This window comes from Caretta caretta, chromosome 3 (assembly GCF_965140235.1).
Source record: "Caretta caretta isolate rCarCar2 chromosome 3, rCarCar1.hap1, whole genome shotgun sequence".
Classification (NCBI taxonomy): domain Eukaryota; kingdom Metazoa; phylum Chordata; order Testudines; family Cheloniidae; genus Caretta; species Caretta caretta.
In genome coordinates, this window is record NC_134208.1 from 84,813,705 (window position 1) to 84,839,570 (window position 25,866).

Sequence of the window (25,866 nt, forward strand, 5' to 3'; positions counted from 1 at the left end):
TTATGAAAAACTTCCCAACTTAAACCTTACTGCAATTTAAGCCCATTGCTTCTTGTCCTATCCTGAGAGGTTAACAAGAACAGTTTACCTTCCTCCTCCTTGTAATAACCCTATTTCCTCATGTTAAGTATCCTCACACCTTCATGTCAACTGTCCAAAATGGGCCATCTTGATTATCACTTCAAAAGTTTTTTCCCCCTTCTGATAATAGCTCCTCTTAATTCATTAGCCTCTTACAGTTGGTATGGGTACTTCCACCTTTTCATGTTCTCTGTATGTATAAATATCTTATTACTATATGTTCCATTCTATGCATCCAATGAAGTGGGCTGTAGCCCACTAAAGCTTATGCGCAAATAAATTTGTTAGTCTCTAAGGTGCCACAAGTACTCCTGTTCCTTTATGTACTAACTGTCATGTTCCCTGTTAGTCTTCTTTTCTCCAGACAGAATTCTGGTAATGATCTCAGTAAATACCTTGCTGACGCCCCAAAATTCAGGAATCTATTGGACCATTTATATTATCCAAGTGTGATGTGATAGTCCATTCAGTTGGACAGTGACCTTGTTTACTCAGAATTCTGCAACATGCCTTGGTTATTCATATAAATACACATTTTTCATCATAGGAAAGTTGGAATTGTCATAGCTAGTCAGACTAGTGGTTCATTTCGTCTGGTATATTGTTTCCAGAAGCTTTTGAAGAATAACACACACACATTCTTCCAATCCATGCACAGATGTTACTTATCTCATCCCTTAAAGCATAAGGTTTATATTTCTTATTTTTATAGTCCTTATTTCTCACTTCAGGCCATTGATTTTCTCTCTTTTTAAATTGTAAGTTTTGTGAAAATGGTAACTGTAAAAATTTAGTTCATGCATAAAAATGCAACTTGTTTGGCAGATTGTATAACAGAGAATTTAAAAAAAAATCAAAGGCTAACATCTGATTTACATACTGGTGAGGAGGTTTTTTTGAAAACTAGTGAGTGTGTGCTCTGAACATATTTAGGCATTCAAGTCTCTGAAACAGGTTTACCGAACAGCAGGAAGGTTCAGTGTTCTGGAGGAATTCTAAGTAATTTCTCTCAGATTTCTGAAGATGCCATAATAGTATACTTTAAAAAATAAAGCTGTTTGATAAAGCATATCAGACATTTAAGATGTATATTTGATGTGATATTTTTGTTGAGCAAAAATTGAATGAAAGCCATATCCTAGCCTCTCACCGATCCACATAAGTGACACCTTTCCATGACCTTTCGCTCTTAGTGGAACCACATAGGAGTTCTTCACCTGGCTCCTGGAAAGCGGTGTGGAGTACCTTTCCAAATTCCAGCTTCTGGGAAAGAGAATTTATTGACCCTACCTAATTTTCTATAACCCCCTCTTGTGGTTGGGACTGGGACAGGCAATATCCAGGAAGTTGGGAAGGAGAGAGCTCTATTTACCACTGCTTATGGCTTATTCTAGGAGAATAACACTCTGATGCTCAAATGAGAAAATATGATTTTAGTCCATTCTCCAATCACTTTGCAAAGCAGGTAGAGCATGTGGATGCCAATCAGTACCCATGTTTAGGGGTAGGCCAAGTTCTAGTTTACTATTTAAAAAAAAAATTTGCAGAAACCCTTTATGTCAGTGTAACCTATCATTTAAATCAGCTTCTGTACCAGATGACTGGAGGATAACTAATGTGATGCCAATTCTTAAAAAAGGCTCCAGAGGTGATCCTGGCAATTACAGGCCGGTAAGCCCAACTTCGGTCCCAGGCAAATTGTAATTATAGTAAAGGACAGAATTGTCAGACACGCATTTGAACACGATTTGTTGGGGAAGAGTAAAGAGAAATCATGCCTCACCAATTGAATAGAATTCTTTGGGGGGGGATCAACACACATGTGGACAAAAGTGATCCCGTAGATATAGTGTACTTGGACTTTCAGAAAGCCTTTGACAAGGTCCCTCACCAAAGGCTCTTAAGCCAAGTAAGCAGTCATGGGATAAGATGGAAGGCCCTCTCATGCATCAGTAACTGGTTAAAAGATAGGAAACAGAGGGTAGGAATGGTCAGTTTTCAGAATGGAGAGAGGGAAATAGCGGTGTCCCCCACGGATCTATACTGGGACCAGGACAACATTGTTCAACATATTCATAAATGATCTGGAAAAAGGGATAAACAACAAAGTGGCAAAGTTTGCAGATGATACAAAATTACTCAAGATAAGTTCAAGGCAAACTGAGAAGAGTTTCAAAGGGATCTCTCAAAACTGGTTGACTGGGCAACAAAATGGCAGATGAAATTCAATGTTGATAAATGCAAACTAATGTACATTGGAAAACATAATCCCAACTATACCTACAAAATGATGGGGTCTGAATTAGCTGTTACTACTCAAAGAGAATTTGGAGTCATGGTGGATAGTTCTCTGAAAACATCCACTCAGTGTGCAGCAGAAGTCAAAAAAGCTAAGATGATGTTAGGAACCATTAGGAAAAAGAGATTAGACAGTAAATATCATAATGCCGCTATATAAATCCATCGTACTCCTCCAACTTGAAAACTGTGTGCAGTTCTGGTCACCTCATCTCAAAAAATATATATTTTAAAAGGGGAAAAGGTACAGAGAAGGGCAACAAAAATGATTAAGGGTAGGAACAGCTTCTGTATGAGGAGAGATTAAAAAGATTAGGACTTTTCATCTTGGAAAAGAGATGACTAAAGAGAAATATTATAGAGATCTATAAAATCATGAATTATATGTAGAAAGAGAATACGGAAGTGTTATTTACCCTTCACATAACAAGAACCAGGGGTCACCCAATGAAATTAATAGGCATTGGGTTTAAAACAAACAAAAGGAATTACTTCTTCACAGAACACATTGTCAACCTGTGGAACTCCTTGCCAGTGGCTGTTTGTGAAGTCCAAAGCTGAAACTGGGTTCAAAAAAGAATTAGATCAATTCATGGATGGTAGGTCCATCAATGGCTATTAGCCAAGATGGTCAGGGATGCAACTGCCCTCCTGCCCTGCTCCGTGTGTCCCTAATCTGACTGCCTGTTGCTGGGACTGGATGATGGGATTGATTACTTACTGTGTTCTTTTCGTTCCCTTTGAAACAAATCTCTTGGCCACTGTCAGAAGACAGGATACTGGTCTGAGCTGGTATGGCCATTCTTATGTAGGGACCTGACTAGAAGGCCAGAAATTGGATCTCTGATCAAAAACTAGGTAGGTGACAATAATACAAAAAATAGAGTTTGCTGAATCTCTCACTCCAGTACTTACAGAATACCAGAAGAACTTCAGCTGCCATTTAGCAATCAGAATCCAGTAGCCTAGTGTAGATGCCTCAGAAGATGTTTCTTACGGTGTTAGGTCGGGGTCCTTTTCCTGTGGAGGTCAGAGCAGTTTTTTCAAAGATGGGCTAATATGGTAGAAGTGGGAGGAAATGTGGAGGCAAGAATGGTTGTAGTTGGCCCCTCTGCCCCTTTATTATTGCTGATGCAGCTTCTTTTCTGGGCTATCTTTTTGCTGCTGCTCAACTGCAGCAGCGAGGAGAGAGCCCTAGGGGGTTCCCTCTCAGAAGTCAGTCAGCAGGGATCAGGGCTTATTCCTGATACCAAGAAGAAGGGTCCGGGCCTCCCAGATCCCCTTCATTCTCCCCACCCTCAAGCAATTGACTCTTTTGGGGCTGAAGCTGATTTGGTTGCTCACTTTTTTAACAGAGTGAGAGTTGGATAAATGTGAGTCCTGCTGTGCTTAAAAAAAGAGCTTTCAAATGTTTATAAAAATTTAATATTGTGCAAAGTACTGAAATAGTAGCTGATATTGTCCTTCTAAATGTTGTATCTGACTAAATCAACTCATGACAAATGGGTTCTTATTTCTTGTGTTTCTTCAATTTTGAACAGGTTTTGTTAGATTTTTAGAAGGCTACTACATTGTGTTAATAACAAAAAGGAGAAAGATGGCAGATATTGGAGGGCATGCAATATACAAAATAGAAGATACAAATATGATCTACATTCCAAATGACTCTGTACGAGTCACTCATCCTGATGAAGCAAGGTAAATGGTGGTGGTAGACTCTGCTTTTACATAGCTTTTTTAAGCACTGAGGAAATATTGCAAACTAAGGTTCATAGACTCCTATTAATTATATATACCAGAGGGGAGCCATTTGTTGAACATTGAGCTTATTTCTCCAGTACTTTATACTAGCTTTATGCTGAAGTGACATTGGCTTAAATGGAGACAGACTGGTGTAATCAAATGGACAATCATGATGCAAGTTCAACTGAGTCTACCCAGAGGGGAAATGCAGCTGTGTCATGCTCCTTCGTAGCTTCTGCCAACATCTCTAGGTTATTTATATGTCAGAGCTACAACTAAAGAAGTGTGTGTGGCGTGGATGATTGTCAGAAACCATCCACTCCATGTTAGTTCATTCAACGCTAATGCTATTACATGCTGCTTAATATACTAGTTGTCTGAGTAGCATTAGGTCCCCTGTGATCCCCATGTAAACCTCACTGGAAAGGGTCACTTGCACTCCATCAAAAAGGTGGCATGGGTGGGGAGAAGATTAAGTGGCACAATGCCATCAAAGCCAGCTGGAGTGTTGGTGTTTAAGGATGCAGGGCAGGTGCAGACTTGAGGCAGGGAGCATTATGCACTTATCAAGGTTCAGTGAAACTGGCTTCTCATAAACTGAGCTTGTTTTCTGGTGAGTACTCCCATCCCATGATTTTTCATGCAGGAAGGAATGTGGCCCTCTGAGATTAGTAATCATGAATAATTGATAAAATTGAATGATTGATAAAATACTGCAAAATTCAGAATTGTAGGAATAAAGACAGGGAACATCTGATGACAATGAGTAGACTTTTGCATATCTTGATCAGGGTGTTCCTCAAACTGATTATTCAGTGTCTCACTTTATACATGTTGAAGAGAAGTTGCTGTTTCAGAATAATTCCCCCCCCCCTTGTCTGTGTTACTCTATTTAGATATCTACGAATATTTCAAAATGTGGACCTGTCTAGCAATTTTTATTTTAGGTAAGTGTTTAACAATAGTTATTGATTATTATCTCAATTTTTAGGAAATATCTTAAAATCTTGTCTTTAATTTTGTCAGTAGCTTAGCACAGTTTTGTATAGTCGGATTTCAAGTTTTACCTGGAAGTGTCTTGAAATTGATAATGTTAAAGGTGATTAACGGAATGATTTGTTTTAAAACTCTTCATTGTTTGATTGTTTAAATGCACAAATGATTTTTCTTTTCAAATTTAGTTTTGTTTTATGGTGACAGCCTTAAAGACCAAAGCGCTCTCTTTAGCCACAGAAAAGGAACAATATGGTCTGCAAAAGCTTTCCACGCTAACATACTAATATCCCACAACTATTCCATGACTTTGTTTGCATCCAATACAGACTGATAGGCAGACTTTTCCCTTCCCCTTATATAGTAAAACATATGGCAACAAATGAAGAGCCAAGGATTTTCATGCTTTCCAGAGAGAGGGCAGAATTCTTTTCCTCTCACCATCATCTTCACACGAATCAGATGAGAGGGGAGACTCCTATTCAGTTTTTACTTTCCATAGTATTTTTCGTTCTTAATCTTGTTTTTCAGAAATAAAGCTTTTTTTCAGTTTAGGAGTAAAGAAAAGAGAGGTACCATGCGGGGAGGTACTACAGGCCTTGTATCTGGGGGTGTCTGGTTCTTATTAGATCATTCCATATACCCCTTCATTTGACCCACATTTAGTGCTACTTCATTTTGCTGTGTCTAGTCCTAGCTGCTCCTAGATATGAGAGAAATTCTGGAGTAGCAGAAAAGCAGGGAAGAGATAATGGTACAGTCAGCCAGCTGTTTGAGGACTAGAGAAGGGTGTTGCAGAAAACAAAGCAAAGAGGGTGTGTGTATATGATGAGATCTCAGGAGTACAACCTGTAACTGTGGGACTGCTGTGCCCCCTTAATTCTCCAGCCTGGGTTGTCTCTCACAATACTTTGTCAGTGACAAGCAACAAACCCCTCCAGGCACTGTTATCACTCAGCGGCACATGCAGAGGCACACCCAGCTAAGTTGCATGAATACTCTCATGAACTATACACAGGGAAACACCAGCAGATCTCCCAGTCCCCCAGCCTGGCACCCCATAAGTATACCGTCTTGCGCAGCTTAAGACCTTCTCTTGAACAGTGCAAACTTATTAATTAGTTCACCACCTCATGAAAGGAAAGTGGACATGCACCAATCTTTGTAACCTGAGCAGATTCCCCAAGCAGTTCAGACAAATTCACTAGTTAAGATAAAACATTAAAATAAGTTTGACTACAGAAAGATAGATTTGAAGTGATTATAAGTGGTAAGAATAAAAGATCAAAGATAGTTACCAAAGAAAATAAAAAGTTAGCACGCAGTCTAAATCGTAAATCTTATTACACTAAGCAATATTTGGATCAAGCAGTTTTTCTCACCCCACTGGGTGCTGCAGGGAGGTTACAGTCCTTGATACACACACTTTCCCTTTAAGCCTGGGACCAGTCTCCTCAGTTCAAGTCTGTCTTCCCAGCATTCTTCTTGTAATCAGCATAGGTGGGGGAGGAGAAAGGTAAAAGAATGATGCCACTGTCCCTTATTTTATACCATCAGTCCATGTGCCTGCAAAATACTAGCCCAGACATTTCCTGGTGGGCATTGCTGAGTCAAAGTTGAGCAATGCCCAGTGTGCGATGCTTGCACAACTCTCTTACAGAATTGCAAATCCCTTGTTTACAAGTCCCTGCTGGTCAATGGCTGGTGGTGATCCTTCAACACCCGCCCAGGTGTTGGTCTCCTCCTTTGTTGTTGTCACTGGAGAACCAGCTGTGGGCGACTCCCAAACTCTCAACATATTTCAATAACCATACAGCAAAATCTCATAACTTCATACTCTCATTTTGACGGAACAGTGGGTTTCAGCAGATCATGACCTTTTCTATGATATCTTACATGGCATGCTTTGTATGAAATATCACAACCATCTATGAATGATGAGTATGGGGGTTACAGATTGCTGCTTTGAGGTACAGTGTCAGTGTGTATTTTACATCCTCCCGTCATTTTAAAAAGATTTACGTTAGTTTTTCAGAGCTGAGTTTTTATAAAGGAGAAATATGCCACAGGTTCATGTAATGTGTTTCACAATATGACATGGGAAAGGTTGTTCACAATGTAAAAAACCAAAAAGCTCTTCTTTTTGACAGTTATGTTCACAATTGCATTATTTGCCAACCCCCACCCTGAAATGCACTCCTCCCTCAATATTTTCATTAATGTCTGAAGGTTATTAGTGTCAGACCATGTTCTTGGTCTCATCCTTTTGTAGCAAAATTGTTCTAGCTTTATGAAAATAGCTATTCTGGTATTGTTACCCTAATCCAAAGCAAAGTGCTGATGGTTCAGAGCAGTGGTTCTCACCCGTGGGCCTCTTACGGCCCAATCAGCACACAGCAGCAGCACCACATAGCTGCAGCCCACTTGACATCTTTAGGGCCATACAGGTAGTATATATATTGTGTGGATGTGACTCAGTTAACACAGAGAGAGCTGCAGATGTGGCCCACAATGGTAAATAGGTTGAGAACCTCTGGTTCAGAATCACTGCAACACATTAGTTTTCTGTGTGTACTGGTAAACTTTGTTGAGAATCTTGACCAGAATGCCTCAATCATTAGAAAGCTAGCGGCTGTAAGGAGAAAATTGGTATAACTTCAGTTCCAACGCACAAGGAGCTGAAGGCAAAGTGGAAGAACACTCCAGGTAGAACGTGTAGAAGAATATCACTAAAATTGCCTATAAAAAAGGCAAAAAGGGAGGTTTGCAGCTATAAGAGCTATCAGGCTGTGCTTTTTGGTGGGGAAAAACAGATACATACGCGAGAGCTGGTTAGCAACACCAACTTCTTGAAATCAGTATGCCAAAGATTAAAACAAAAGTGTATGTTTTAATTCATTCTTTAGTTGTAATTAATTAATAACTAAAACTCACTGGCAGATCTCGGATCCTAAAACCTCCAGTGTCATCTAAAACAGGTAGCGTAGGTTTTTGTTTCAATCCCACTGGTTGTATTTCTGCTTTAGAAGTATTTGCAACTTGGTTTGAAGTCCCTCTCAAAAAGGGAAATCTAGTGGCTTAAAAAATTACTTTGTTCTCCTTAAAATAGGACTATAATTAAATATGGAATGCTTTCACTTTAAGCATCGGATATGGGTCCTGTGACTTTTTAGCATTGTGGGACTGAAAGCTTTTTGCTAATTTCTCAGCAATCACCATCTTGAACTTGGTTGGTAGAACTTATTTCCTACATTTGCTTTTGAAGTGTTAACTTTGTTTTATCTTTAGGAACATAGGAATTGCCATACCTAATCGGAGCAGTAGTCCATCTAATTCAGTCTCATGTTTCCAGCAAAAAGAAAAGGAGTACTTGTGGCACCTTAGAGACTAACAGATTTATTTGAGCATAAGCTTTTGTGAGCTACAGCAAGAAGGTGTGAGTAACAGTAGGGGGGAAAATTAGCATGGGGAAATTATTTTTTTATTTTGTGTAATGACCCATCCAATCCCAGCCTTTACTCAGGCAAACTATTTCCCCATGCTAATTTTCCCCCCTCCTGTTACTCACACCTTCTTGTCAATTGTTTGAAATGAGCTACCCTGATTACCACTACAAAAGTGATTTTTCCTCCTGCTAATAATAGCCCACTTTAATTGAATTGTCTCATTACCTTTGGTAAGGCAACCCCCATCTTTTCATGTACTCTGTATATATATATTCCTACTGTATTTTTCACTCCATGCATCTGATGAAGTGGGTTTTAGCCCACAAAAGCTTATGCCCAAATAAATTTAAGTCTTTAAGGCAGTGGTCTCCAAACTGTTTTGATTGCGCACCTCTATCAGTAAAAAAATTTTTGAGCACGCACCCCCAATATATGTATATTTATTTATGTATAAATTATATACATGTACTACTGTACTAATATATTGTGTAAATTATAAAACATACACAAAAAATAGAAATTAAAAAACGATGAGATAAAGATGAAATAATTTAAAATTTTATTTTATTTATTAAAGGTACAAAAAACCTTTTTGCTCTCACTAAAAAAAATTGCTCTCACTAAAAATATTAATGTGATTGAATATGCTTTATTATTTTTGAAAATCTTGGTTTAACACTTTGTGATACAGCGGGCGCTCAGGGTGGGGTGCGGGGTCTGGAAGGAAGTTAGGGTGTGGGAGAGTGCTCAGGGTGGGGGTGCGGGGTCTGGGAAGGAGTTAGGGTGTGGGAGGGTGCTCAGGGCTGGGGTGCGGGAGGAGGCTCAGGGCTGGGGCAAGCAGGAGGTGCAGAGCACTTACCTGGAGCAGCTCCTGTTGGGTGCAGGGGGTGTGCAGGTGGCTCTGCACAGTGCAGCACCACCCCCATGGCCACAATTCTAGGAGCTGCTCCCCCCGGCAGGCAGGGCCACCTGGAACGCAGGGGCTTTAGGGGTTTCAGGGCCCCGGGCTAAGGGGGGCCCGGGGCCCTGGCCTGCAGCTCTAAAGCCCCTTTTGGAATGCAGCCCTGAGAGCACGGCTGGAGGACTCAGGAGGAGCAGGGGCAGCTGCGCAGCCAGCGGCTGGAGAGAAGTGGTGCTTTCCCCTTCAAAGCTCCGCTTCTCTCCGGGCGGCTTTGAAGGGGAAAGTGCCGCTTCTTTCCGGCCGCTGGCTGCGCGGCTGCCCCTGCTCCTCCATGGGCCGGAGGACTCAGGGCTGCCACCCCTCCCTTTTTTTTCCCTGGCGGTGCTCCTCCTGCCACACCCCCCAATCAGTCATCTTGCGCGCACCCCACTTTGGAGACCACTGCTCTAAGGTGCCATAAGTGCTCCTCGTTGTTTAAACAATTGAGAATAGTGATGCAAAATGTACCTATCCTTAACAATCACATATGAAGGCATTAACTAAGAAACTCAGTACAAATTACAAAGTGATATGATTATTGATGAAAAACTTGCAAATATCATCTTTTCCCTTCTCCTTTTACACTGGCTTCTCTTAATGATAAATATGTGCTACCAAGAGAACCCAGGAAAAAAGTATCTTCCCAAACTAGACTGAATTACTGTATGCTTGAGATATTGCTCAATTCACACAGAGGGTCAGTTGGTCTGGACTTATATACGGGCTCTTCCCCACTCCCCTTGTAGTCTCCCCTCTTCCTTGGATGTTCCTAAATAGCTGTTGATGTTCTCCCAGCACCACTGGAGGCCATTTTTATCTGCAGTCCTCACTCCCTTTATTTTTTAGGTTCCAATCTGTTAGATATCAGCGGGCCTTGGTAGCTTTCTGCTGGTCTTAGTGCTGCAAACTGAAAATTGGCTTACACTGGGACTGTTTGTGAAAGTGCACCTGGTGTCCCTCCAAAGAGTGCTATTGGTATTTTAAAGTTGCAGTGTGAAGACCAGCAGAAGGTTCCATGCTAGGTTCCTAAGAAGTAGAAGGGAAAGGAAAGCAGATCTCCAGGTGCAAGAGTAACTAAAGGAGGAACAAGGAGTGCTGTCCATTTAAAATGGATATTAGTTAAATAGATCAGTCAGGCTCCTTTTTTCATTCCCTAGCCTATATTTCCTTTTTCTGTTTATATCTATTTTTTCCTCTCTGCTCTTCCGCCATAGAGGGAGTAGGGGGAGAAGCAAAGGACAATTCATACACTCCTGCTTCTGTGGCACAACTTTCCCTTCCACCCATCCATGTGCTGTGTGCCAGGACTTGGGGCAAGTGGTTGATCCACAGACTATATTGCTGAACGTATATTATGACTGTCCACTGTATTTTCTGTTCAGGCCAAACCATAATCATGTTCAGTTTTCCACATGTTATTTCACAAATTTGTGGGTACACAGTGTTTGTGGGAGGTTAAATTTATTTGACTGTTTGGAATGGTAGGTCAGGAGGGGTATATGTCTCTCAGAATAGTGGGACTCATGTAGCTGGAACCAAGAGACTCTGGCAAACTGCCTGGCGTCTGTCTCAGTTGTGACTTTAGCCTTCTTGGTAAGGTGGCCATGTGTTGCGGGCCAGCCAGCATCTCTGGCTTGGTAGCCATTCTGACCATGGACTCTTCTATTCAGGACAAAAGTGACTCTTGTCCAGGCTGGGTGGTTGTAGTCACTTTCTGCTAAAGAGCTATGTTCAGTCTCTTTTATTTGTTTACCTTGTTTTTTGTTTAAGTTTCAGCCATTGTGCCATAAACTATTCATTAGATTGTAATGTGTTGTGTGCAGGATTCCCTGTGCAAGCAACCATTCTGTAATTACAGTATGTTTGTCTAGTTTCATTGTCATTTGCTATTTTACGCAAAATAGTCTACACTGGATTAAATAACAATACATGTAGAAAGCAAGAGTTTTCAGAAGTATTCCATGCTCCCATAATTTTTACTAAATTTTAATCTTGGTTTCAGCTACAGCTATGATCTGTCACACTCTCTTCAATATAATCTTACCATCCTGAGAATGCCACTTGAGATATTAAAAACTGAAACAACTCCGACTCGACAGGAGAGCTTTGATATCTTTGAAGATGAGGGACTTACAACACAAGGTGGAAGTGGTAAGTATATTTTAGACATACTGAATTAATACTGATATAGTTAATGACAAATGCAGTTAGAACTATTTTCACTTCAGCCTACCTTGCAGAAACATCCAGCTTTTTTTATTGATCAATGCAGTCTCATAACAGTCCTCAGTTAATAAAAGATTACATAAAGTGCCAATTACAGATATTTGAATATGAGCAATGTAATTTTTAGAGATGATTAATTTATTTTGGTCATTTACATTGTAGCTCAGGGAGATAATTGATCATGCTGACATTTTTCAGCAATTGATTATTCAACTCACCCAATAGATATGAATTTACAAATGAAGCAGTAATCAATTTTCAGGGAAGTATAAATAGTGCTAATAAATTTTGTCTTGTTTAATGTTGGTAAATATTGATAACAAAGAAATTGTATGATATTACCAACTTAAACCATTAGGCTCTACAAGGGACTCTGAACAAAACACACATTAATTTAAACTGCAACCAAAGTCTTCCATTTTGGATCTGACAAATACAGCAGATTTAAAGGGATATTAAAAAAATAAAATTTATCGTTAAAATGTGTGTTCATGTCTGATTTTTTTTTCCTCAGTGCAACCCCCCTCTTCCATGTCCTCCCTCACAGAAAAACTTGAGTTGTTTTATTTTAAGTGGGTTACTTGGTTTCTTCCTCTAATACTTCACATTTTTAGCACAGCATCATCAACAAAGTTGGACTGTAATTTTTTTTTGCTGTATCTGTTTAATGTTGTAGAAATATGCAAAACTACATTGATGAACATACAGTTTATAACATGGGACCTTTCCCATTTTTCTGAAAAAAGTAGAATGTTTTTCAAAGTTAAAGATTTTATATATATATAATATATATAAAAACTTGCTAGACTTTGAAGAGCCAAGCACTTGCTAAAAAGAGACTTTCGTTTACATTGTAGGACACATGGCTGCTGCATCCATGTTCTGGTAGCTGTGAAGCAGCAGTTGAGCTGCTTGCAGAGTTCACAGAACAACATTTCTTTTTTTATCTACAGTAAATACAGATTTGTATATTTAGAGTTGAAAAGACATTCCCCACTAAATTGTAACCCATTTTTAAGTTAGAATAAATTATATTTGTAGAACAGGCTGGCATTTGTACCTCCTACATTATACAGTGAACACTTCATCTTCTATAACAGGACTACATTGTGCTGAAGTTCCAGAAGACTAGAAGAAAGCTAATGTTGTGCCAATATTTAAAAAGGGTAAACAGGATGACCCAGGTAGTTTAGGCCGGTCAGTCTGACATGAATCCTGGTCAAGATAGTGGACCAGCTGATACGATGCTCTATTAATAAAGAATTAAAGGAGGATAATATAATTAATGCCGATCAATATGCATTTGTGGAAAATAGATCCTGTGAAACTAACTTGGCAACTTTTTTTTTAATGCGATTACAAGTTTGGTTAATGAAAGTATTAATCTTGCTGTAGTATACTTAGGCATCTGTAAGATTTGGAACCATGTGCCATTTTGATAATTTTATATCTTGCTAGATTTTTTTTAACATGGCATACATTAAATGGATTAAATTGTAGGTTTCAAAATGTAATTGTAAACAGGGAATCATCATTGAACAAGTGTGTTTCTAGTGGGGTCCCACAGGACTCTATTCTTGGCCCTACTCTATTTAACATTTTTTATCAATGACCGAAAAGAAAACCCATCATCGTCACTGATAAAGTTTGCAGATGACACAAACATTTGGGTAGTTGTAAAAAATGAAGAGGAAGGGTCACTCATATACACTGATATGGATTTCTTGGTAAGCTGGGCTCAAGCAAACAATATGCGTTTTGATATGGCTGAATGTCAATATATATATGTAGCAACAAAGAATGTAGGCCATGCTTATAGGATGGGGGACTCTGTCATGGGAAGCAGTGATTCTGAGGTTATTGTACTCTGTATTTGGCACTGGTGTGGCTGTTGCTTGAATACTGTGTCCCGTTCTAGTTTCCACAATTCAAGAAGGATGTTGATAAATTGGAGAGGGTTCAGAGAAGAGCTCCAAGAATGATTAAGGGATTAGAAAACATGCCTTGTAGTGTTAAACTCAAGGAGTTCAATCTACTCAGCTTAACAAAGACAAGGTTAAGAGGTGACTTGATCAGTCTGTAAGTACCTACATGGGGAACAAATATCTAATAATGGACTTTTCAGCCTAGCAGAGAAACATATAACCGTACAATGGCTGGAAGTGGAAGCTAGACAAATTCTGAGTGGAAGTAAGATGTAAATTTGTAACTGTGAGTAATTAACCAATGGAACAACATTCCAAGGGTCATGGTGAATTTTCCATCACTGACCATTTTAAAATCAGGACTGGATGTCTTTCTGAACATTACGCTCTCTGGATTATTTTGTGATAATCTAGTTTGACCCGTATAACACAATGATCCCTTCTGGACTTGGAATCTGACTCTGATTGTGAGAAATTCAAAAAAACATGACACGAGAGTCTGATTCAAAAACGCTTTGCATTTAAAAACAAACTAACTACGAAATCTTTAACAGCTATGTTAGAAAAGGGTTAGCAAATTAGGCCCCAATTTAGAAAAGCATATGCTGAAGATTTCTTTAACTACTGTCCTATTTCCAACTTCCCGTTCCTGAGCAATATAACTGAGAAAGTAGTAACCACCAAGCTCCAACAAGTTGTGACATCAATCAACATCCTTTCAGGTTCAGACTAGGGCACAGCATAGACACTGCGCTAGTGGCACTAAATGACAGCTGGCTTGTGGCCAGGTGCTCTGGTGAGATTTCTGTGCTCTGGTGAGATTTCCATGCTCATACTGCTGAACCTCTCTGCAATCTTTTGTACAGAGGGCCACAAGGTACTACTAACTTGCCTACATGACACAGCAGGAGTAGATGGCCCAGCATTACAGAGCTCTCTAGCAGAACTCAGAATGGAAAGAGGTAACTGCTTTTCTTCTCTGAAGGCTCCCACCTGCAGGGTTCCACAGGGAACAGAGTATTCCATCTCTTCGGCATGTATATGAGACTATTGGGAGAGTTGAGACACCATGGGCTTTGCTGCCAACGGTATGCTGATGACATTCAGCTATATATCTCACTCTCAACTAATGCAGCCACAATCCAGCTAAAATGTCAGAATGCCTACGGGAAACTAGTTCTTGGATGAAGAGCAGCTGGCTCAGGTTGAACCCAGGCAAGACTAAAGTGATGGAAAGGGGAAGTGATTTAAAGATGTGACCAAGATATTGTCTTCACTTCCACTGAAAGCATACAGTACCCATTTGTCAGTCATTTGAAACATCCAGGTCCTGTTTGGCTCTTCACTAGACTTGGATGACCAGGTAGCAGTGGCTTCCAAAAATGAGGGTTTCACTTTCAGCTTTCTAGGAAACTTTGTCCTTTTCTCCCAAACAAAGACCTGGCTACAGTAATCCATGCATTTGTCACCACCTGACTGAGTTACTGTAGGTCACTGTATTTGAAGCTGAATGTGAAGATGATGCACAGAATGCAGCTGCCTACCTTCTATATGGCTCAGGCCTCAATGAGCACACGAGATCTGGGCTCAAGTCCCTCCACTGACTCCCAGTGAGCTGCCAATAACAGTTTAAGGTGTTGATCCTAATTTTCAAAGCAATTAATGGATCGAGCCCCAGTTACATTCGGATCAAATTTTGATTTGTGACCCTTTTGACAGCCATGCTCCTCTGGGACAAATGCAGATCGCAAAGCTCAGGACCAAGCAAGGGAGCGCTGGGGCCACAGTCTCCTCTGTCAAGGGGATCTGGCTATGGAACAATCTTCAAAGTATATCAGATGAATCCAGAGTCTGAACATCTTTAGAAAATGTTTATAGCCTTCCTTTCTGGGAATGGCATTCCATCATACATGCACAATTCAAACACCCTTTTTATTCCCAAACCCCTCTTTTCCCGCTTCTCCCCCCCCCCAAAAAAGTCAGTGTTCTGACCTGTTCTAGGGAGAGATGATAGCGGTTCCCATGAAGTCCATTAGGGACTTTCTGTTGCTATTAATTTTACACGGAAAGCATTCATATACTACAATGATGGGTGGCAGTATAAAAATCTTAGCTGCTTAACTTTAAACATGTGCTTAAATCCATCGCTGTTCAGCATAGTCCTTGTCATAAATATAAAGGGAAGGGTAACCACCTTTCTGTATACAGTGCTATAAAATCCCTCCTGGCCAGAGGCAAAACCCTTGCACCTGTAAAGGGTTAAGAAGCTAAGGTAACCTAGCTGGCACTTGACCCAAATGACCAATGAGAGGACAAGATACTTTCAAATCTGGAGTGGGGGGGACAAAGGGTTTTTCTGTCTGTGTGATGGTTTTGCTGGGAACAGATCAGGAAGGCAGCCTCAGAACCTCTGTTAAGTTAGTAAGTAAGCTAGCTAGAAATGCGTTAGATTTCCTTTTGTTCAATAGCTGGTAAAATTAGCTGTGCTGGATGGAATGTATATTCCTGTTTTTGTGTCTTTTCGTAACTTAAGGTTTTGCCTAGAGGGATTCTCTGTTTTGAATCTGATTACCCTGTAAGGTGTTTACCATCCTGATTTTACAGAGGTGATTCTTTTACCTTTTCTTTAATTAAAATTCTTCTTTTAAGAACCTGATTGATTTTTCATTGTTCTTACGATCCAAGGGTTTGGGTCTGTGTTCACTTGTACAAATTGGTGAGGATTTATTATCAAGCCTTCCCCAGGAAAGGGGTGTAGGGCTTGGGGGGATATTTTGGGGAAAGACGTCTCCAAGTGGGCTCTTTCCCTGTTCTTTGTTTAAAACACTTGGTGGTGGCAGCATAGGGTTCAAGGACAAGGCAAAATTTGTACCTTGGGAAAGTTTTAACCTAAGCTGATAAGAATAAGATTAGGGGGTCTTGCATGCAGGTCCCTACGTCTGTACCCTAGAGTTCAGAGTGGGGAAGGAAGCTTGACAGTCCTGAGGCACATAATTAAGTAATTTATTAGAGCATAAGCTTTCGTGGGCTACAGCCCACTTCATCAGTTTGTATGGCAACTCACAGTTTGTATGGCAACTTCCAACTTATCTGTGTGTGTGTGTGTGTATATATCTTCTTACTGTATGTTCCATTCTATGCATCCGATGAAGTGGACTGTAGCCCACGAAAGCTTATGCTCTAATAAATTTGTTAATATGTACGGTGCCACAAGTACTCATGTTCTTTTTGCGGATACAGACTAACACAGCTGCTACTCTGAAACATAATTAAGTGGTTTCTTGAATTGAGGCCAAGAATACTCAAATTAAAAGCCTCAGTTAGTGTGTTTGAAAATGAAATTATCAAACATAGTTGAGCTTTTTTTTATTATTGATGCATTTTCATTTTAACTTTTTAGGTGTATTTGGGATTTGCAGTGAACCATATAAAAAGTATGTGTGGAATGGTCAACTGCTGGACATAGTAAAAAACACTGTTCATCATGACTGGCTGTTATATGTTATTCATGGATTTTGTGGGCAGTCTAGTATCCTTTTTACTGTAAGAGAACAAATATTGGTTTATTGCATTTAAAAGTTTGTGTATGGACAGCAATTCACAGGACAAAAAATTCATTACTGCATCAGTTCTTATTAAATTCTATTTAAAAGGATTTTCACATGTATTATGACAGTCATTTAATTAGTTTTGCATTATTTTGCCAGATTTTAAAAACATAGGATCTAAAAAAAGATATATAATTGGAAAGATAATGTCCTTACTGTGTCTATAAAAGATGAGAGAAAATTCTTAACCCAAGCACGCATTTTACAGTAAATCACTGTGTGATAATACTATGGAAAAATAAGATTCCAATCTTGCAATCACTTCTATGCAGGCAGAGTGCTGTGCCAGTTTGGAGCTAACTGCAGATTTGAGTCCTAGTAGAGCAACTTGACAAACTCCTTTGGGACCAGGTGGTATTTATCAGGGAGTTCTGAAGGGGGGGGGAGGGGGGAGAACTGTGGTAGAGCTTATTTATTGACATAGAGATGTGCTGATATTATTGCTAAAACACAGGGATTATTTGTATTATTTTAGGATTGGATTTTCAAATCAATGAGACCTAACACTGCTTCAGTCGAAGTCAGTGATAAAACTCTTAACGACTGCAGTGGGACTAGAGTTAAATCTGCATAGAGTGCTTTTAAAAATTCCATTCTAAGGTTTTTTAAAATAAATATATGTCTACTGCAACAATAGTGGAAAATATATCCAAATCTTATCTTTACGCATAAATGATTTAATATAAACCTATACATACGTCAATTACATAAACTGTCCCCTCATCTTAATAGTTAATAAGAATCTAACATACTTTATATGACTTATTTTAATCTATCATCTTTACCATACACCATTAATATACAAGCCCATTCATGGAAAAAAATGAAAGAAGAAAGGGGAATATGACTATGGATTCAGAATTTAGGTATAACCTTTGTACAAAAGATCTTCTGAATTCATTGTATTCTCTTCCATCTCTCCATTCCCTGACTCTTTGTACGAGAGTAATTCTGCATGTGATATCCCATTCTTTGTGCATAAATATTTGTAGCATTGGAGGCCTTAATTTTTAGTAAGTAATTTTGCATAGGTAAAGTTATGCATCATCAAACTCAAATAACACTTTTCTAAAAAATGTGTTTGTGTGTGTGGGGGAGAGGGAGTACAGTGATACTTATCCTTAAATTAGAATAACTAGATTTTTAAATAAATTGCCTTGAGCCTCAGTTATTTCAGATAAATCAAGAAAGAATACATCACTTCATGATTTTTCTTTTTTTCAAACTACCCTTTAATGCAGGGGTTCAGATAATTGGCTATTGTTTAGGGGCACATAGCACAAGGTGGGTGAGGTTGCAAAGGTGGCCTGAAGCTCCCATGTGCATTCCTGTGATTCTGGGGCTGCTGGGTACAGGGCTGCTTCCCAGGCATAAATTAGAACAGTTTCAAGGCTAGTCTAGCTTACAGGAACAGTTACTGGCCTCAGCTGGCCAAAATGACAATCACACATCAGTGCTTTTACAGGGGCATCTTGGCTAGTCTCATTGTGCTGCCAGCAGCAGATATCTGAGTGATATCTTCTTAGCATATGCACAACGTGCCTCGGGTGGCATGTGACCAGGATTCATCCCTGAATTTGGTGCACTGGTTGGATCATTAACTTCCCTGGCCCTGGCCAGGTACTGACTGGGTGTGTGATGTGAATGCTGAACATAGCCTCTGTGTTGGCTTGGTGTCATAGAGTTGATTCTCCCTCCCCACCCTCATCTCAGTGCCTTGTTATACCTGCTTTATGGCCAGAATGTGCTAAAATTGCAGTACAAAGTGGACTCTAGAGGATCTGGCCCTCTGTTTTAATTGCATTAACATTAAAACATTAAAAAGCTGAAGAGCTCCCTACATACATGCTTTTAACACCTACTTGCAGCAGATCTTCTTGATCACTAAAATGTTACCAAATGTAGTTCCAATCTTCAAGAATAGGTGAATGAAGGACAAATCTGACAATTAATTGTGTGTCTCACCTCAGTATGTAAGCAATCAAAGATGATTAAGGGTAGATTAATTCAATACCTGGCAAAGTATAAACTGAGGTCAAATCACCACTGCTTTTGTAGTATGTTTCAGTGGCTTTTATCTAGTCTGATTGCAAGTGAACTGCCTTTCCAGAAAAATCATTGGAGGATAACCTATATATCTGATTTGGAAATAGAACTCAGAAGTTCCTAATCCCAGAGTTGACATTGACTCCTCCTGGGGCCTTAGATAAAACTTGTAACAGCTCTGCCTCATTGTTCCTTCTGTAAAATGGAAATAATATTTATCTTCCTAAGGTTGTGAAGATTAGTTGATTTATTGTAAAGAGCTTTGAAATGAAAAGCACTATACAAATGATTGATTGGAAAGGGAATTAATGTCTCTCCCACTCATTAAAGAAATCTGAAAAAGTAAAAAGGAATTATGTTCATCTGTATTGCTAGAGGTCTTATGAAATAATATTAAAATAGGGTTTTCATTCAGAAAAAAGCACAATAAAATACATTTTCTTTGGAGTTTTTTGTTTTTTTTAACATTGATCAGGACTAAAGTAAATGAAAGGAAAATAGCTTTGGGAATCATAAAATGTGTGAACCTTAACCGTACTTCCAAGAACTGTTAATCTATGGTCGTCCAGTGTATGTCACTCTGATAGCCAGAAGATCAAGCAAATTTGCTGGAACACGTTTTCTAAAGAGAGGAGCAAACTCTGAGGTAAAGTAAATCTCTCTCAACTTTCATTTTGTACTGTACTAGATGAAGGTCTTAATCTACTTCCTTAACAGAGACCGGGGTTGTGTCCTTAAGGTTTTGGTAGCTTATTCTTCATTTTACAGTTATCACATCCATAGTGAAAATGTCAAGGGGAAAAAATGTAAATTTTATTATTTTATAATAGTTAAATTAAACATAAGAAATGAAAGCCAGGAGAAGAAAAGTTTCTGTTGTAGCACTTTAGTGAATATAGTGAGGTATTTACCTGCAAGGTAGAAAAGAAAATTCTGATGAGTTGGAAGATATAACAGCAGCAAATGGGATTTAATTTGCTGTAGAGAATTCACACTGTAGTTATTCATAACTTATCACTGCAGATATGTTGAAATTTTATATAGTTACTCATAGTTCTTTCATGTTTATGGTGGTGCACATTTTCTTTGCACTGCATGTAATAGTTCTTGAAATCTGGTCGATAGAGAAAAAGCCTAATATACAGACCCATATTTAGGGCCCAACACTGCAGTGACATGATGTAGACCAGGGGTGGCCAACCTGTGGCTCCAGAGCCACGTGCGACTCTTCAGAAGTTAATATGCGGCTTCTTTTTATTGGCACCAGGGCTGGAGCTACAGGCGTCAACTTTCCAATGTGCCAGGGGTGCTCACTGTTCAACCCCTGGCTCTGCCACAGGCCCTCCCCCCACTCCACCCCTTCCCGCCCCCTCCCCTGAGCCTGCTGTGCCCTCGCTCCTCCCCCTCCCTGCCTCCCAAGCCTCCTGCACACCATGAAACAACTGATCGGGAGGTGCGCGGAAGGAGGGGGAAGGTTGATCGCGTGAGTGGGAGGTGCAGGTGGCGGGAGAGCTGATGGAGGGGCTGCTGACGTATTACTGTGGCTCTTTGGCAATGTGCATTGGTAAATTCTGGCTCCTTCTCAGACTCAGGTTGGCCACTCCTGTTGTAGACCTTTATGCTCCCTTCCGGTATCACTGACATCCTCTAGGCTATGTACAGACATTTGGGTCTATGTTAGTACATCATATCGAAGTATTGGGGCCAGAGGTAGGGAGACAACCAACTTTTTCATGAATCTGATGATCAGTTATCCAAAGCCTGCCTGACCTCAATGCTACTAACAATATATGTTTTGCTTGCATCAAACCAAGTTGCAATCAATCAGACCTCTTCAGGACTAATGCCTCTTTAGCTCCATAATCAGGCAGCAAGCAGATCAACATTTTGGTCATCTGTGATTCTTGGACACATTTAGAACAACTTTTTGCACTAACCCTAGCCTCTGTTTTATGTTAAATATTTTATAGCTGGATTTAAAAAGGGCTGGACAATTTTGTGACCATAGTAATGTGTAGCTTTGCATGCTGATGCAAGAGTAATGAAAAGGTGGGAGTTACATCAGCCATGCTAAACCCACAGAAAAAACGCAGAAATTGGCTTGTTTTTGGCTTAATTGGCTTGTGAAGTTGCTTGTTGGCTAGTTTTTGGCTTGTAGTTTGTTGCTTGTTTGGCTTGTTGCTTTTTTTTATCAGCTCCCGGCAAGTAGGGGCAAGTGGGGGGGGGGAGCGTTGGGGTGCACAGTGGGCTCACCACAGTCCCAGGCTGCACGCTGGGGGATCTAGTCACAGAGTGTTGGGGTTGTTAGGGATTGGCTTGTTTTGGCCTTGTTTTGAAATGGGATTAGCTTGTTTTTTGTCTTATTGTGAAAGTCGGGTGCTTATTTACCGTGTGAAAGTTGGCAACTGTGAGTTACATGACCAATACAGTTCCCTGCCTTGGAATTCTTGTGCTCTTATGATTTGACATCCCTTATTTTTAGTTTTGATTAGTCCTGTCATTCAATTATTATTTCAATATCTATGTATGCAGCTCTGAAATGTAATATATCTACAGTATTTGCATTTTTTGTTTGTTTGTTTCAGGGAGATGTTGCTAATGAAGTAGAAACTGAACAAATACTTTGTGATGCTTCGGTGATGTCATTTTCTGCAGGGAGTTATTCATCTTACGTTCAAGTTCGAGGCTCAGTCCCTCTATATTGGTCTCAAGATATTTCGACTATGATGCCTAAGCCACCAATTACATGTATGTTCAATATATTCTTTATGATAGCCTATGGTAAGCAATGTGTTTTCCTAAAAGAACATGCCAGAGAGAGAATAGGTGAAGGTTAATCTTGTAAAAACTAAAAAAAATTGTATGTTTGTTTCTTCATTGTGAAGCTACAATTAAAGGTTGATCAGCACTGTTTTATAAACATCGTGGTTTATGAAAGTGTTCATTAGCTAGCCACAAAAATTAATTCCAGATTGAAATTAGACCCGAGGAATGGTGACTTTTTAATGTTAGACATTGTGTCCACAGTGGCCCTTTATTGCCCTAATGTGGCAATGCTTGTGGTTGAAGACTGCAGCCTTCTTTGTGCTCATGATTTTGTACCCAAATAGTTATTTATCAGTTTGTCTCCCATGGGAGGACATTTTGGATGACATTCTGGCTCTGTTAACCAATTGAAAAATTCCCCTTAACTCTCATGGGGCCAGGATGTATTTGCCCTTTGGCTTCGGTGGGACTACTCACATGCTCAGAGTTTATCACATTCATATGTGCTTCACTGGACTGGGCTTGAGTTTGCTAGTCAGTAACTTTCCCCGCCCTTTGTATCACTGGCTAGCTTGCACAAGTGCTGCCCCAGTGAGTATCTCTAAGTGAAAAACACCTCTGGATCCAGTGCACTGGTCATGTGTAGAACAGAAGTGGAATGGATGTGAAAGTGGTAAAAGAACAGGTAAGTAATAGTTTCTTTCTAGCTATCTAATTTTTGACAAACTAAAAAAAAAATAAAAATGTAAAGGGAAAATCTTTGCTTTTACCTTGTTGTTTCTTTAATGATCGAGAGGTGTGAATTTTATTGCTGCTATTAAAAAAATAAGTAAATCTGCTATAAAAAAATGCATTCATAGGAAAGTAACCTTTCAGGATCTGAAAATCTTTGTTTTTTTTCCCCAAATATATTTATTTACTTTGTTCTAGTGGACCAAGCAGATCCATTTGCGCACATAGCTGCACTTCACTTTGATCAAATGCTTCAGAGGTTTGGCTCTCCCATTATCATTTTGAATCTTGTGAAGGTACAGTATTGTTTAGTCATAACTTGATGTGTGGTACAAATAAATCAATAAACTTGTGGTTTGGTAAAAATAATTTTAATTATACTAAGTTTTTGCATTTAAAGGCAGATTATAGACTCATTAAAGCCTATGAGAGTGTTGCTGCTTAAATTTGGTTCTGAAAGCTGTGCCTTGCACTAATTATAAATTTAATACTGGCATCTAATAGAAAATGCACATTTTCAGATTAATAAATAACAAGAAAAACAATAACAAGAAAAAAAAACCAAGAAATTCCTCTTTTGCTGTTTTCACTCCCATCTATCATTAAGCCGGTTTCAATGTATCAGATGTCCTTCTAACAAAGAAGAGTTGGATATGGCTCCCAGTGGAGCTTTTCCATGCAATTTTGAAACAGCCAGAAGGATTACAGTTTATATTGAAATATGAGGATCCATTTTAATTGGGTCTGAATGCGCTAGTTCCATCTCACAATGAGCTAATACCAGCCTACAAATGGAGGACCTTTTTCACAAACCTGTTCCCTTACCCAGATGTATCTTGCATTATAATTAGACTGTCAGTAGAGTTCTCCAGAAATAAACTATCCTTAATGTTTATACACTTCTTGCAATACATACTTCATCTTTTCTTTCAGGCTATTGGTATCACCCCACCTTGAGCAGCAATATTTGAACCATGGGTTTAAAATATGTCCAGACAGTAATACCAGTATGAAGCCTAAGGTCAAACTGGAAATCTGTGGTAGAGCCAGGAACTGAATCTAGATATTCTGATTCCAGTCCCCAGTGCTTTAACCAAAAGGCCATCTTTCTTGTTCCTGCTTCACTCTATTTACCACCAAAGTATGCTGCAGTACCATCATATGACTGCAAGAAGTGTTGGTGATAAACTTCCAAACTAAAACTACTGTACCCCATGCAAAACAGTAAATTCTCCTTTGTCTGTCAATGTCTAATGCATATCTTAAGTATTTGACGGACAGGCTGGAGGATGATGGAATAAATATAAATATTACTTCTAGCCTTTTCAAAGAGAGTAACTTAGATATGTATTAAGTGTGGAATAATTTTCAGATGCTAATAATAAAGTCTTGAAAATATAGGGATCTGTTTGACAGAGAGAGCATATGACAGACAATATCTGTTGAGCAGTATTTGAATCCAATACCTTCGTAAGCCAGCCACTTCATTGAAAAGACCAAACAGACCTTGATTAGCATCCAGGAGGCCCAACTTATTCTGAGAATGAGAAACACTGTAAATACATATATCCCACACAGGGACCAATTTGTTTCCTCCTATTTTTGGAGAAAGAAGATAAGTGATGGCAATAAGAATCCAATCATACTAAGAAGTTGCATGCAAAGAACGTTACTCACACTGGTAGATGATTACTGGATTGTGTCTTTAAACAAATGAGCTGAACTTTTGAATAATTCAAACCAAAACTGCAGTATATCTATGCAAAATATAATGAAAAAGTGAAATTTTAATGTATGTTTTGCCTCTTAACAAAAAATTCAGTGCAGAAAAGGAGGAATTTCATCTTAATGTTTTTGTTACTAACTACTTAATAACTTTTGTGACAATATGGACAATGGGGTAAAATATATACATTTTAAAGAAAATAAATACAATTGTAATAACAATAAAATGATGTAATAGACCTAATTAATTCTACAATGCCTATGGAGAAAGGAAACGTAGAAAAGAAATAGTTGCAGAAGAGGTATATGGCTATTGCTGATATATTTTAATTTATTTTTTATTTGGCTAATACATTCTTACAGTACTTGATATAAGAACCATCATATGTCATTTCAGTTTGTTCTTTATTAGTTTGTAGTATACTTTACTACTGTCTCATAGGAATCTTTCATTTAATTATATCTGATTTCATATTCTCTTAATCTTCTTCATTGATATTTTACCATTATAGTGTGTTGTAGAGATATGTTTAGTTTAGAAAGGACGCCTTATGTGCATGCAATGCAAGTCTCTAATTAAAAAAACTGAAAAAATTCAAAAGGCTGATTTTGGGAATCTGTAAGCTGAAGTAGTAAATAGGAAAGTCCCATTATTTTTTATTTCTTAAAGCTCTCATTTGAGTGTGCTTTTAAGAATCAGCACATGAAGCTGTGGTAAACAACTTGATGTGCTTTGTTGACAAGAAAATGATTCTCTTATTTATAGATTTAGTTTTCAAAAGCCAGCACTAAAATGTGAATCCAGATCCACATGACCCTGACATGTGAATTATGTGCTTTTATTCACAAGGCTTTTGTAGTGTGGCTGAAAATGTGTCTCTGTAGGTGCTCAATGCTAGATTGCTAAAATTAATGCTCTTCTACTACTTCTGTGCAGTGGGGAAAATTGAATTTTCCTGTGCATGTGTTGATCCAACTTCAGCACAATCACTGAGCATTTTTACCTCAGGTACTCTTACTCTTCGGAGAATTCTTAAAGGTCAGTGAGTTTATAAATGTCTTCTGCTCTTCTGTGCAATGTGGAAGGTGGCAGTAATTAGTAACAAATTGTATGTGCTCTTGCTGGGATTTGTTTATATAATTACACACACATAATTTTATGTGAAAAGAACATTATTAAGCTTGCAAAGCCAAGGACTCAAAGTTAAGAGATGCCAGAATTAAGGTTGCCTGTACTTGTCCATCCTGCAATGGGCCAATCCCACTAAGATAGAAGATATATGTTCTATTTCAGAAAGTCTCACATCACTAACAGGTTCTCAGTTTGCCTTTTCTTC

General features: G+C 39.0%; 1 protein-coding gene across 2 annotated transcripts in view; it reads left to right on the plus strand.

Annotated features, from left to right (window-relative positions):
- The window catches only part of FIG4 (FIG4 phosphoinositide 5-phosphatase), a 167,769-nt gene that overhangs the window by 27,103 nt on the left and 114,800 nt on the right, over positions 1-25,866 (plus strand). For both annotated transcript variants that reach the window (XM_048844824.2, XM_048844825.2), the window contains 7 exons: positions 3,921-4,077; positions 5,019-5,069; positions 11,504-11,652; positions 17,053-17,181; positions 19,852-19,952; positions 21,892-22,054; positions 23,003-23,100. In XM_048844824.2, coding sequence (XP_048700781.1) covers positions 3,921-4,077; positions 5,019-5,069; positions 11,504-11,652; positions 17,053-17,181; positions 19,852-19,952; positions 21,892-22,054; positions 23,003-23,100 — 848 coding nt within the window. The remainder of the gene's footprint in view (positions 1-3,920; positions 4,078-5,018; positions 5,070-11,503; positions 11,653-17,052; positions 17,182-19,851; positions 19,953-21,891; positions 22,055-23,002; positions 23,101-25,866) is intronic.